At 41.4% G+C, this 14,718-nt stretch overlaps 2 protein-coding genes across 4 annotated transcripts in view; one reads left to right on the top strand and one right to left on the bottom strand.

Annotated features, from left to right (window-relative positions):
• Positions 1–987: 987 nt before the first annotated feature.
• Positions 988–14,439, bottom strand: fra10ac1 (FRA10A associated CGG repeat 1). The gene is made up of 14 exons (XM_079493388.1): positions 14,346–14,439; positions 12,578–12,654; positions 12,159–12,251; positions 11,718–11,763; positions 11,444–11,520; positions 11,072–11,155; positions 10,629–10,713; positions 10,424–10,469; positions 4,471–4,584; positions 3,101–3,143; positions 2,885–3,003; positions 2,635–2,685; positions 1,467–1,557; positions 988–1,127 (listed from the first exon to the last, which is right to left on the bottom strand). Exons 1-14 carry the CDS (start codon positions 14,361–14,363, stop codon positions 1,085–1,087), a joined length of 987 nt encoding a protein of 328 aa, XP_079349514.1. The 5' UTR covers positions 14,364–14,439; the 3' UTR covers positions 988–1,084.
• Positions 1,011–14,718, top strand: part of lgi1b (leucine-rich, glioma inactivated 1b) — a 45,653-nt gene continuing 31,945 nt past the window's right edge. Inside the window, exon 1 of one of the 3 annotated variants that reach the window (XM_079493385.1) lies at positions 1,011–1,152. The gene's annotated coding sequence lies outside the window, so the exon portion shown is untranslated. The remainder of the gene's footprint in view (positions 1,153–14,718) is intronic. The other 2 variants (XM_079493386.1, XM_079493387.1) reach the window with 2 other exon arrangements.

The raw sequence follows: 14,718 nt of genomic DNA, 5'->3' as shown, positions 1-14,718 counted from the left end.
TCACATCACAGGTTTTACCAAAGAAAATTATAAAAATGGTGGGTGAAATTATTTTCATATACAAGCTCCCACAAATTGCAGTTTCAATTATATAATCATAAGGAAAACTAGCAGCAACCTAGTCCCAATGTCTTTTACCACTACAAGGAGGCAGATTAAGAAGACAAATGCCTGTTTTAGAAATTAAAAATCAAACACTGAAACAAAGTCATCACATTATTCTGAATGGATCAGTCTATTGAATAGATACATTTAAGTTAAACAGATGGAGGAAGCACTGGAAAAGACTCAAAATAATGGATGTTGATTCTCTCTCTCTCAGACACGCACGCACACACACACACACACACACACACACACACCCCTTCTACACACCTCCAGTACACGCATATGGAACACACACAGTGTTGGAGCCAAAATACAATTTCTGTTATTTTGTTTTGTTTATTCATGCTGTATGGGTGTGTCTTTGATAGACATTCCAGGGCAGGGGTGCATACACGTAAATAAAACAAAACACTCACAAAACAAAGTATTGCATTGTGGGTTTGAGCTGACATGCCCTTTTTGATATCATATCAATCAATCTCACCTTAATTCAAATGGCAGATGATTCTTTTATATATGAATTATATTTGTTTAGGGGCATGTCATGTGGTCTACCTGCACACCCTTTGTGATCTACTGTTAGATCACCATCTACCTTTTTGGCACCCCTGTTGCAGGCTAATCACCACAGGTGATGGGTGGATACTAATTTATACCTGGTAAGGGATGATTGCGGCCAGGTGTGCAATGGGGGAAGGCCACACACAGCAACACCATGCACGATGAGTCCTGCCCTGTGTTGCTGTCAGCTTCAATGTATTTGTTTATGTGAGCGATTTATATATGATGGATTTGAACACAAATCTATGAACTGCCTGCTGATGCCAACTTGCATGAAGATGTTCAATAAAAATTGATTAATATCCAAAAGGATAATGCGCTCTGGACATTGGTTTGGACGTCTAATAACAAACAGAAAAAGCAACAATGCTGCAGGAAGACAAGGCTCGCTGGTGCAGCAGATACCAGGTGACTCTCAAAGGAACATGTCTTCAAAGTATTCATCGAACTCCTCCTCCCTGAACAGATAAGAAAAACAATATGGTGAGTTATGTGTGCTAGTAAATTACAGAAGAGCTGCATTTGGATCCAGAACATAACATTTTATACGGGTGATGCGCTGAGCCACCAGCCTGCATCCATTGTTCAAATGGAAGCACAGCAGGACTTTTATCCCTCAAATGTAACTACTTAAGCCCCCTATACGCTTTGTTGTATGTTGGAAAATAGCTGGAATTCAAAAACAGATCTTGATATATATTTTGATATTTTTGGAATTTGGAAAAAATGTTGCCTATAATGAATGACATGCTCAAAATAGGAATGCCATGGTTGTGGTTAGGGGTGAGTCATCTCACCTCGACTTCTCTTCCACCGTGGGGGCGGGTCCTTTCCAGTGATCCGCTTCCGATTGGCCCTCTGCCTCAGCACCAGATTTGCTAATAGATTCTAATAGGGGAGATGTAGAAAGTTGTCAATCACTCTAGCGTGGACAGCATCCCAAAATCCAAATAAATGAGCCCGTTGACAAGGCAAAAATGTGGCAACATTGTTTTTCTTCTTGAATAGCTGAGTGTGCACAAGTACATGTTTGAGTGTTTTTTGGGGGTCTAATGGATGGTTAACTCAGGTCAGGTCAGGTCAAAGCCATGTTTACGTATGCCTTGTGACTTATACCTCTGACCCTGGAATGTGGCCCTCATACTTATTGTGTGTTTATGTTAACCCTCAAGCACCTTGACCTTGGAGCATAGGGGACAAAGGCATTTTTCATTTCATACTGGTCAGACTCAGAAGGGGTGGGCGTGCAGAAAGAAAGAAAGAAAGAAAGAAAAACAAGAAAATGACTCAGTCATAACGTAATAAGCTCTTGTAGTGCCCGTTTTCGTTCGTTTCCGTCGTTCTTTTGTTGGTTCACTCACTGTTTTGTTATAGCTTTCCTGTAGCTCATAACATTAGCTGATGTTGCCACTCACTCTGCGTTGCAGTGTTCAGAGTATGGGTTTTTATGCCGTTCAGACTTCAGACTCCCATTGTCTTAGTCTAGGTCTAGGTCGCTAGTAAGGTTGCTAGGAGGCAGCCAATCATGACTAGGACGCTAGTAAGGTTGCTAGGAGGGAGCCAATCATGACTAGGTCGTGTTTAGAGTCATCTTTACGGTCGTCCGTCAGTGGGATTTTTTTGCAGAGCCTGGGTTTCAATGGGCGCTGATGGGACGCTTTTTTTACAGCGCCGGCTACTACTAGTAGGGCAGGCTTATATTATATAACCTCACAAAAACTATGCCTAACTTTAACCTCACAAGGCTCCGCCTGTGTGTGTGTGTGTGTGTGTGTGTGTGTGTGTGTGTGTGTGTGTGTGTGTGTGTGTGTGTGTGTGTGTGTGTGTGTGTGTGTGTGTGTGTGTGTGTGTGTGTGTGTGTGTGTGTGTGTGTGTGTGTGTGTGTGTGTGTGTGTGTGTGTGTGTGTGTGTGTGTGTGTGTGTGTGTGTGTGTGTGTGTGTGTGTGTGTGTGTGTTCAAAGCTACCTTTGTCCGAGTGGTGCGATTCCTCTGAACTGCTGGAGGAGGTGGTTTGATCTGAGCAGAGAGGGAGGAGAGAGTGATAATATAAACACTGTACTGTATTTACTGTACAGGAAAACGTCACTCATTACCTTCACATGTAAGGAGTCAAGGACACACTGTTGCCAATAACCTCTGGACTGAACTCATATTTACATGGAGTCATTAGAATAGAGATATTTAGGAGAGGAGAGGATGGTGTGTGATGTTTTACCTCTGTGTCGTCTGTGTTTGTTTTTGTGTTTCTTGGTCTTCTTCTTTTTCTTTTGTGGTGGTTCCTGATTCTCCTCTGATTGCTTTAGAGTCTTCTTCTTTGCTTTCACTTCCTTCCTCCTAAAAATTATATATGTAATTAATCTTAACACATCAATGAATCATCCATTCCAAAATTCAAATGGCATTGTACATGACGACAAGTGCACACACTTACTTGTGGTGATAGTTTAGTTTGAAGGAGCATTCAGGGCACAGTCCTACAAAACACAATGTTGTTCATCAATATCAACAATCATGACGTCAGATCTACTCTCTTGCAAGGCCTCAATCATGAAAAAAAGAAAAACACACCCAGTGTGAAGTAAGCGGTGCCTAATTAAAGATCAAAGCAGTCGTACGATGCATGTGTGTACTTGCATCCGTCGTGTGTGTGTGCGCCAGAAACGTGCTGGCCATTGGGAAATTCGGGACAACTCCCGAACGGCCGGTCCAGTCCAGGCCGGTCTGGGCCAGCCGTTAAAAAAAAATATATATATATCCCTTTTGTGTAAAACAATGCAGCACTGTCTTCTGTGGCAGGTATAAACATGACATCCATGGACAAGGATTTTAGGTCACTGTAGGACCTAAAGTGACCTAAAATGCGCTTGCACGCCCTTGATTCGTCAAGGGCCTTTGGCCGCGCGCGGGCCTCCGCAACTCCACTTCCCGGGCTGAATTATGGGCCCACCACGTCCCTGGTGTGCGCATTATGTCTCTCCATGTGTCTTACTGTCTTGCATAGATGAGATGATGATGAACTTGTCTGGGCCTCGCCTATCATCCTAGCTCATTAAAACGGCCTGGTAATTTCCTGGTTGACGGGTATTACAATAACCACTTATGGTTAATCATTCTAAGAGGATTATCTAAGGTATGATACCCAAAGGAAGATTATTATGGTCTGAGGCTTAGACAGGCAAGCTGAACATGACTGCAGTACACTGGTGTTACCGCATGTTTAGAATACAGTAAGATAGACATACTTGTATACTTAACATAACTTACCAAGTATACTTTTATTTTTAGATTTTCAAATTTCAACTTTTTCCTACCTTCCAGAAAGCTATTGGTTTCCACCTATTAAGCTGTGAAAATGAACATGCATATGTACAGTATGCTGCCTTTGTTTTATTCAAAGTTACGTTATCACTGCATTTTAAAGATTTGATTTGAAGTCACTCTGAAAATGAATTTAAATGTCTGACTTATTTCTTCATGGTAAGGACAAGCAGGAGAATGATGATGGTTTATTTATCTCTTGAACGTTTGTTGTTTTGGAAAATTGTCGGCAGCAATGTAAAGTGTACATGGCTTGCTAAACAAGCCATGTACACAAACAAATAAACAAATATTTTGACTGGGGTCATATAGCTGACCCCGTACTTTTTCTCTCTACACCAAATCTCTTGGCTGAAAATAGCCAATTCATCCTATTGTGAAGTTGCAGATCTTCTACAGTATTTTGGCTGAATGTTCACTTCATGCCCAGCATAGGGATGCTAGGGTCCATGTGGTTAAAGGAGAATATGTCACGTGACTTACTGAGTTTGACCAAAGCGTTCCTCTTCTCACCCTGCTCCACGTAGGCAAAGTTCACCTCCCAGCTCTTTAGACCTTCCTGCTTCTCACATCGCTTGTAACCACACTGGAACTGACCTGCAAGTCCATGAGAGAGTGCACGCACACACACACTCCTTAGACACATTTGATTCAATATTATTGAGATTTTGTGATCTCACAAGAGACTAAATGTACACAACTTATGTATTGTGATAGTGTTATTTGTATTAGTTGACATTTCCCTTTTTCTTATTACATTTTGAACTTTTGTGGGAAAGTCACCCACTCTTTAGTCTTTTATACCTAAAACTTGAACATAAACTTGAAGCTGTACTCGTGAGGAGGAATGTATGAAAACATCGGTACTGCATAATGAAAGACCTAAAACAAGCCAAAAGGAATGTGGGTTGAGGGAGAAATAAATCACATTAAATCAGCGATTCCCAACTTGTGGGGTCATTTGGGTGGGCCAGATTTTCAAGTGGGCCATGATCCAGAAAAGGTTGGGAACCACTTCAGTAAATCTTAACTCAACTGAAAACAACGCAGTGAAAAGACCTCAATCCAGCCAAACTCCAGGGTGTCCTGACAGACCCTGGTCCACCACCATCTGCTCCACCTTTACCATTACTCATTCTCTCCTGGTTCACCTCTTATTGCACATCCCCCTGTTCTGTCCTCCTTCCTCTCTCGTCTCCTCTTCCCTTAGAGCTGTCACGATTACAAATTGCGATTAACAATTTAATTGTGTTTTTGGCACAGAATGCAATTTAAATTTCTTCATAATCACAAATTGCACAGGGCAGATGACAAATCATTTAATTGTACAAAGAAATGACTGACATATTTAATATTACTTAAATGTAACGTCACAAGGTGATGTGTTGTAAGCTTGTAGATCTGCTATTCTATTTTTGTAAACTGTTTGAAAATATTTATTTTTCATTGATTATGCAAAAATAATTGCTGTCAAATAATTGCAATTAGGCAATTATGTAATACTTGTGATAGGCCTACTCCCATACCCTTCCATTTCTCGCTCCCTTCATCCTTCTCCCATTCATCTCCGAGTCTGACCCATACCGCCTCCTCCCCGTCTCTCCCCTCATGGTGTCCTCTATCCTACCCTGGCGGCTCAGCCTGCCTTGAGGCTTGCCTTAAGCCCAGAGGGGCTTATAATGGCATTGATCTGGTCCGCTGGGATCTTCCAAATAGTGACGGCGTGAGAGAGTGCGTCAGGAGGAGAAAGTCCTTTTCAGGTGGGGTTTGAAGTATGTGATCGACGTCAAAAAGATGTGATGTTTGCTGTCCTGGCTGCTTAGTGCTTAGTGACTTGGAACAAACAACGGTATTACTGTAGATTAGGGCCCTATGACGTTGGCGTTCTGGCTGACTATCATATACAGTGTAAATAAACAAATCTATAAAGGATGATGAGGAAAGTCCATGTGAATGTGACACTGATGGTGTAATAGTAAAAGGACACGACATCAACTATTTTCAACCCTTCATAATCTTCATAAAATTGGTCCTCACTAATGCTCATGAGGAAATGGTACCTTTGGTAATGGAACACTTCAGAAACCCACCTACCAGTGACATCATCGCTAGGCAGCGTTTTTTCTTCAAACAAGATTTCAAATGCTTTATTTTGATTATCCTGAGAACAATTATAGCATTCTCACTTTGCAGGAATAGAAAGCCTGCAGTTTCTATTAGCTTGGATTCCCCATCGATGATGTCACTGGTAGGCGGGTTTCCGAACTGTCCACAGCCCTCCTATGAGACACAAAATGGTACCATATTATAAGCATTAGTGAGGACCAATTATATGAAGAGCAGTTTCAGTGTCAATGACATTTTTTTTCCCCCAGACCACTGATGTTGTCACAAGGGTACAGCTTTCCAGGAGCACAGTGAACTGACCGCAGGATCGCCGTGTGAGTGAGTGCATTGGAATTGAGCCACAACCTCCCACTGCCTGCAGAAGACCTGCCCTTTAACCATCACGGAGGCCGATGTGTGCAGAGCCTTCCAGCGGGTGAATACCCGCAAGGCCGTTGGACCCGACGGCAACCCAATGCCGGGTGCTGAAGGTATGTGCAGCCCAGCTAGCAGGAGTGTTTACAAACTTATAACCTCTCCCAAGCTGTGGTCCCGTCTGGCTTCAAGTCATCCATTGTGGTACCGTCGTACCCAAACACTCCAAGGTGGCGTGCCTGAATGACTGGAGACTCCGATTGTGAGCAAATGTTTCAAAAGACTGGTGAGAGACTATATTTGCTCTGTGCTGCCGGCCACACTGGACCCATGGCAATTTGCAGATCGTCAGAACCGATCCACCGACGATGCGGTTGCCCTGGCTCTACACTCTGCACTCGCCCATCTGGATAAGGGGGGGGAAGGGCAGATGTGTCCGAATGCTGTTTGTAGATTATAGCTCTGCTTTTAACACCATCATTCCCACCAGACTAGACGCAAAGCATGCAGATGATACTACAGTGATGGGCCTCATCGAAAATTATGATGAGACGGCCTACAGAGCTGCGGTTGGCACACTGACACAGTGGTGTTGGTCCGTAAGACCAAAGAGCTGATGGTGGATTTTAGGAAGCAGACGAGGGAGCACGCACCTACTACATCGACGGCGTTGCAGTGGAACAGGTCTGTGACTTTAAATTCCTGAAGATACATATCTAAGGACCTGAAGTGGGCCACACACACCAAAAAGTGGTGAAAAAAGCCCAACAGAGACTCTATTGCCTCCGCCGCTTGAAGAAGTTCAGAGTGAGCCCCCGCATCCTCAGAGCGTTCTACAGCAGCACCATAGTGTTCTGACAAGCGGCACCACCGCGTGGTTTGGAAACTGCACCACTGCAGAACGCAGATCACTGCAGAGAGTGGTGCGAACAGTGCAGCGCATCGTGGGAAGGGAGCTTCCCCCCCCCCCCCCCCCCCCCCCCCCCCCCTCCAGGACATACATGAGAAACTCTGCGTGGCTAAGGCGACAAGTATCATCAGGGACATTCACCACCCCAGCCACAGCCTGTTCAACCCGCTGCCGCACCCACGGCCAGGCAAGCGTTACAGGAGTATCAGGAGCAGTACCACCAGTCTCTTTTACTTGTCAGCAATTCGACTGCTGAACAAGAGCTAAGTCTGATGCACAGACTGAACTGATTCTTGTTTTAGGGACTCCTTTTATTTATACTCGTACAGTTGGAGGCCATCGATATTGTCCTTTTCTTTTTGCTGAGGTTTGCGTGATCTGCGCAAAAGGACAGTTAACCCATTTTGGGCGGGAACCCCTTTTGGTGTTTTAAACATTATGTTATCATTTAGCTATTGAAAAATAGCAGATCTACAAGCTCATAGTGCGCCACTCGGTGGCGCGCTATGAGCTTGTAGATCTGCTATTTTTGAAAAATCGTGAAAATATTTATTTCAGAAAACTGGAGGATTTAGAAGGATTTTTTTTAAATTTTGAGGTCAGGCCTAAATGGGTCAAATGATAAGGGACAATATCGGTGGCACCCAACTGTACATACATTCACCCATGTCAACTTTTTTCACAATTGTCATATTACCGGGTATGCACTTTATGCTCCTCTATCCTTTTTAACTGCATCATGAGCCTGCACAACCAATGTTTTCACCTACCTTACTTGTAATGTGATGTGACAAAGATTGATTCTGATCAGCTGAGTCAGCTGTTTAGTCCATACTTCATTCCACAACCATTGACATTTTCTCTAGCTGCTCTCATATAACCAAGTTAAAAAGGAATAACATAGCAATTGTAACTGAAGCAGCTCTTAGGCCTTGTTCAAAGCTCCTTTTAAGCATCACCCCATTCTCCACAGGACTTGAAATAAATGCACGTGCTAATTGCCGTGTGGGTTTAAACTGCCCTTGACCAAGGAAAGTTTATCAATTTCCAACTTCAAAAGTCCATTATGTCAAATCACATTAATTTGCCACTGAATTGCCACATAATGACACCTATTTCTGAATAGAGCTCTCACGATGATTATTTTCCTTTTACTATGATTTATTGTCAAACTAATAGAGCGCCGAAGTCCTGACGTCACTTGCTCGCCCCCTCGATTCCCCTGGTTCACGGAAGTAATTCCTCTATGCAGAATAACATGGGGTCAACAAATTACATTTCACCACATAACGTGTTGTGAGCTTGAAGGGCTATTTCCACTGTTTTTGTTTGAAAATGTATGCACGTTTCAACATTTATGACAGTTATGCAAAGATAATTTAGATTACGTAATAATTGTGACAGGCCTACTTCTGAATATTATTTCACCCATGCCTGTATCTCATATAGACGGACAGGTGAGGGTGGATCTCTCACGTGCTGCAGGTGGAGCGTTGTCGGGTGGAGGTGACTGCCTTATTGACCCGTTAATAGAGGACAGGATGGCCTACGTCTTTAGTTCCCTAATGCCACCAGACACAGGTCATGAGATCAGTAGGGACATCCCGACAGGCAGGTGGCTGTGTGATTATCGACGCCAGCCACCTTGCTCAGTACTCTTTCATGGTAGTCAGCTTTTTTCCCCCTTTTTTAAGCCCCTCCTATGTCCAGCTTTGAGTGTTTGTGTAAACACAAACATTGAAGACAAAAGTGTGGACGCAAATTTTTGATTGGGAGCGCCCCTCACTTCACACGGGTGTGATTTTTACATTTGACAAAAGCTAGGACAGAAATAGACCTGTTCTCTCAGATGCCAATGTTAGAAAGTTGGCTTAACATGGCCTTCTACTAATTAGGGAACACATCAGAGGTTGACAAATTTTAATCCATGTGTGAGACAGCTAGGTACAGTAGACTGTGTGTTAGCGCTAACTAGCCTTTAAATACTGTTTTCTTCTCAAAAGACGTAAAGTAGACTAATTACATAGTGGGGAATTTCAAACAGAAGCACATTCCTTCTTACAGCTGGACCAGCCGACATAGGAATGGCCAGTTAACTTTGGCCTATAACCTACTGAAGACCAAAAGTAAATTTATGATTGAGTGGAAAATTGTAGACACTCAATCCTGAAGTGTGAAGGGTTGTTAGAGCAGCAGCATGTTAGGTTGAGACTTGTTTTTGCATGTGTTCCCGTCTCACTGAATTTGTGGTATTTGCCAGTGCTCAATATTCTCACATTGTGAGAAAGGCCATGGTACGGCAGGTCAATGCTATTAGTAATTGAACTTATCAGACAATGGCTAGTATTTATATAACTGTACCAACATGACATGTCCTATGATCCACAGCCAACTACAGAAATAACACACTGCCCTCCCCCCAACCTTCATTGTGCAATCTATTTATTTTAAGACACTGAAAGGGGCGTTTGTGGTGGATTTATTTTGTTATTAAAAGTGTTAATGTTGCTATACACGTGGAATGTAATGACAGTGTTAACTATCAAAGTCAACAGCTCAACTACCTCCAGTTTGTGTAATGAAAAATCACTTTTGGTGGGGATTTTTTTCCAGGTAAATATGAGCAATACCACATGTAATAAAGGATTTTGATGTATTTTGAGTCTAGTTAATGGAACACAAATGGGTGGTTTGATTTTACATGTCAATGTGCTTGGCTTGAGTAGGTACTTGGCCATTATATAAGTGTACACATAATCATCTTTATCAGTAGCTCCTATGCTGCAGGGGTTTCGCTGCTGGTAGTACATTTGTAAGATGAAGAAATCCCATCCTGAGATCAACGTGTATGTTGAAGCTTGATCTTTGTCGCCATCTGGTGGAAAAACAGTGCAACGCTTGCTTTTGAGGGAATTTATAACTATTTTGAGTGGCTTCTATATGGGGTTGTGTTATGACTTTCCAGGTGATTATTTTAGAGTATAATTTATACTTTAAATAAAAGGCAAAAAAAGCTGATTTCACAAATACATCTAGCTTTCTTACCTTTGCCAGAAACAACTTCATTCTCAATGCGCCATCGAAAGCCAAACTGTTGGATAGAAAATAAATAATGACCTACAATAAGCTGCTTTCTATTAATGATGTCATCTATATGATATTGCAGTATTCCCATGCATGTATGGATTCATTTATACATTTTGACTTCAAAAGAGAACATTCCTTTAGATACATGATCCATCCATCATACCTTGTTATCCTTGTATCTACTGAGGTCAGCTATGCAGTATTCTTTAAACAGCTTGTCATAATACTTCTTGGCCAAGTCCTTCTCCCTAGCACATAATAATACAAATACAAAGTTAGCATAGCACTATAAATGGCCTTGTAAATTCAAATGACATTATGTCTTAGACATGTTGCTTAAGCATTATTTGCATAGCTGCTAGGGTGAGAATAAACCAGAGAAACTGTTCATTTAAAATACATTTTCAGGTCGAGACCCAAAAGAGAGATTCAACTTTTGCTGGTCCACAACGCGTTGCGTATTCATGGAATTTTAGATTTGTTTGTTTTAAAATGAATAACTGTCCAAATTCATAGTTACTACTAGTTGTGTTTTTGCATTCTGTGAAACACCAAATGCATTCCTGAGCACAGTGTGACCGGACTCTCTTTCTAGGTGGAAATTACCATGTCATCTCGTCCTCGTCCTCATCCCTCCACAGGAAGCGGTGGTTCTCCCGCACCACGTCCAGATCGGTTCTGTCTTTTGCTCTGCGAGGAAGAGATTTTAAAAAGCAGAACATGCCACGTTAAGCCTTGAATCCAGATTCCATGCATGTATTTTGAGATTGGGTAAAGTAATGGTTGACACTGTGGTGTATATATTTGAAAGACAAGAGGCAGGTTTTGAACCGTGCAATGAATGCAATTTGTATACAGTGTCACTGTTCACAAACTGCACACATGGTAACTTAGTATGATAGATACAAATTCGACAGGGAGCCCACATCATAATTAGACGTTGCCTTGTTTTAAGTTCATGAGGATATTAGTACTTACGTGGACCGTTTAAAATCAGCTGTCTCCCCACCATAATACAAAATGTAGTCACCGACAAACTTCTTGTGTCGTTCAAACTGCAGATATCAGGTTAAGGAGAGGCTATTACTTTGCATATTCACGTCTACAGTATATACATAAACTTGATTTCCTGTGCCATGTGGCCACTAATGTATGCCTCCAACTTATTCAAGACCTTCACAATCACAACAGTTTAGTAAAACTTTAAAAAATACTAAAACAGTTTAGTTGATGTAAATCACAAGAAGGATACAGCATTCAATGATATCAGATGGGCTCTTCTGTTCCTGGCTTCTTCTCTGTAAAATTACAAGAAAATCTAATCCGTCAAATTGTCAGTCAGCATGATTTATTTTTTAATGCTTTGGGCCTTGGCCCTTGATATGGTATACGCTCTACTAGGTGAGCCACTCTCGCCACTATTTCAATGATACTAATATAATGTGCATTCATTTTAAATTGTTTCAACCACAAGTTGTCAGTATGAGTATGAGAAATAATGTTCTATAATGGCAACATTGTCATAACAAATTCATTGGACTGGTGCCTTCCTATTGAGACGCAAGAAGCATAGTCACAATGTGACCATAAATAGAAATCACCATTTTACAAAAGTTAGGCGAGCGTTAAGCCTTATTATAATTATATATGAAATCTCATGAATCAATCCTAATGTTAATTAATGATTACTTACCTGTCCACTTCACTGGAGTGGAAACTCCTGTGAGCCACCTTGGAGTGTCTTCCTTTCTTGAAAGGTTTCTGTAGAATTTCATCCTCACGTTTCCTGTCAACAAAGGAACAAATAAAATCTGGCTTCGCACATCAAAGTATCCTTGAGCAAGGCACTGATGAGCAAGCTGCTGCCTTGCATGCATAGCTACCGTCTGTTTGTGAATGGGTATGAGACATACTTCTGTGCTTTGTCGGAAGACAAGAAAAGAACATAGACAATCAAATCAATAATAAATGCAATTTTAAATGCACTACTAAAATAATAGCAAAAAAAAAACACTCCCTAACTGTAATTATGCTTATAATTAGGTCCAGCTGCTATTCAGCCAGCTCTTTATGGAGGTCTTGAAGTTAATAATAAAACTAATGGACTTTTACCTTTTAAGGCCTCTCTGAGAGGATTCCCCTTCCTCTTCCTCACTGAAATCTGAGTCATATCCTCCCCCTCCATGCACCTGAGGAAATAAGAGTGTCATCAAAAGCAGTGAAGCACACTCACATTCATGGATGCACACACTTGCACGTGGAAGAAAAACCCAAATAGCCTATATACATGACTAATGCAGGTGTGTTGGTTTTATGAATTTGATTTCTCTTACTAGAGGTTCTGAATGTGGCTTTAGCTTATTGACACTCAACCAATGGTGTGAATCCTGTTTCAGGCAGTTGCTGTTATGTAGCATCTAACAGAGTTCACACAAAGCTGCAATCAATGAGTTTAATATGTTCTACCCAGGATTTGAACCAGTCTCCTATACTTCTGTGAATTTCCCCAGTTGGCTGGGGGGTATGATGTGCTTATGAGCTCCCCAGGCAGTAGTACTTGTCAACCAGTATGCATCGTAACCAACACAGGGTCAAAAGGGTTAGGGAAGACTAGGGAGACCACTGTCACTCAATGCAAATATGATAGCTATAACATTTGATTAGGATTGCAGCTTTAACAAAGTCATCATCTGATGTGAGGAGAGGAGGAGGTGACATGAAAGGTCAGCCATTATGAAAGGTCTCCGTCAGCATAAAGAGGAAATACAATGCAAAGGAAAGATTCTCTCACACGCACACACTAGGGTGACCAGATCTAAACTGTTGTGTGGGACAAGTGGGATAGGACGGGGTTAGCAACTTATTACTTGAGTTGCTATTAAATGCCTTGATGCCATATTCACCCATAGGCCTAATATTGGCCTCATTTTGTTATTAAACCCCTCTGGCATCTCACGTTTTTGTTTTTAAATGAAAATTTTGGTCATGGGCGGTATTACCGACTTGGTAGTTGGTACTGCCTAGGGGATATGTTGTTTTCATAGACAAAACACATCTTGCAGGAAAATAGACAATGAGAGAGCTTTACAACATAAAGTCAACTATTAGGAGAGTCTCTATTAGGGCATTTGAACACTGCCAGTCACAATGTGTACAAAAACTGCTATGAGGATAAAACCAGAATAAGTACTTGACTTGTTTACATCAGGGTCCTTCATTTTCAACTCATCAGAACATTTAAAGACACTGTACTTCTATTAGCTCTGGTCCCTAATGCTCTTGCTGCCTTGGCTTGCATCAAGATCAATAGGGCTATGGACCAGAAGTACACTTCTATGAAAAAAAGGAAGTAAATAAATGCAGTTAAATAAAGTCAAAAAGGGGAAAACGCAGTACTTTACAGTATCAGTAAAAAGTACGTCAGCAAGCCAGCACCTTCCGTTTCTTCATGGAGCAGATCGGCTTTAACTTTAGCTGGTGGGTGGAATATGGATGGATGGATCGATGTTTGATTATCAGAACTGTCCAAATCATTATTAGCCTTTTAGGATTTGAACCAAACTGTATCAGTGCTAGCCCTGAAACATGTACGAGCGTCATGGCTATATCAGTGCATTTTGATTGAAGTATTTTATTAACAGTTTGCAGAATTACAGTACATTTAAAGCACAACTCGATACAAAAACTGTTAACTGTGAGTGAACGAAACCAAGCATTACACTACTTATTTACAAGAGGGTCCACCGTTTTCAATTCATCATAGCATTTTGTGACGTACAAACTACTGTCAGCTAAAATATTTTTAAATTAGCTCACTATCAATTAAACATAACGATCCTATTTTCTTTATCGATCGAACGGAGCATTCAATTCCTCTTACCTTTACAAGATTATCCATAATGTATCTTCCGCACTCTGCCAGCGTTGTGTTGCTTTGTTTACAAAACGCAAGAAGTCGCAAGATGTTTACGTCAACAGGTCAGGTAGGCAGTCGCAGTGTGATGACGCAGCGGTACTACGTCTGCATAATACACTCCGCCCACTAGATTATTTTGCGACATCTGGCTGGAATGTCGTTTTACACATGATAAAAACAACTCTATGCATACACAATGGTCTTTTTAACTAGCCTAAGCAGGGTCTCGTATATTTCGCTTTTAAAGGTTGTGTTATTTTTTATTTATGTATTCATTTATAGGGTACTAATTTACTTATTCGTTTTTAATTGAATTTACCACAGTGTTAAGCATAAG

The sequence above is a fragment of the Electrona antarctica genome, assembly GCF_951216825.1.
Source record: "Electrona antarctica genome assembly, chromosome: 22".
In the NCBI taxonomy this organism is placed as follows: Eukaryota; Metazoa; Chordata; class Actinopteri; order Myctophiformes; family Myctophidae; genus Electrona; species Electrona antarctica.
The sequence above is the reverse complement of the archived record's forward strand: the minus strand, read 5'-3'. Positions and strand labels throughout refer to the sequence as shown.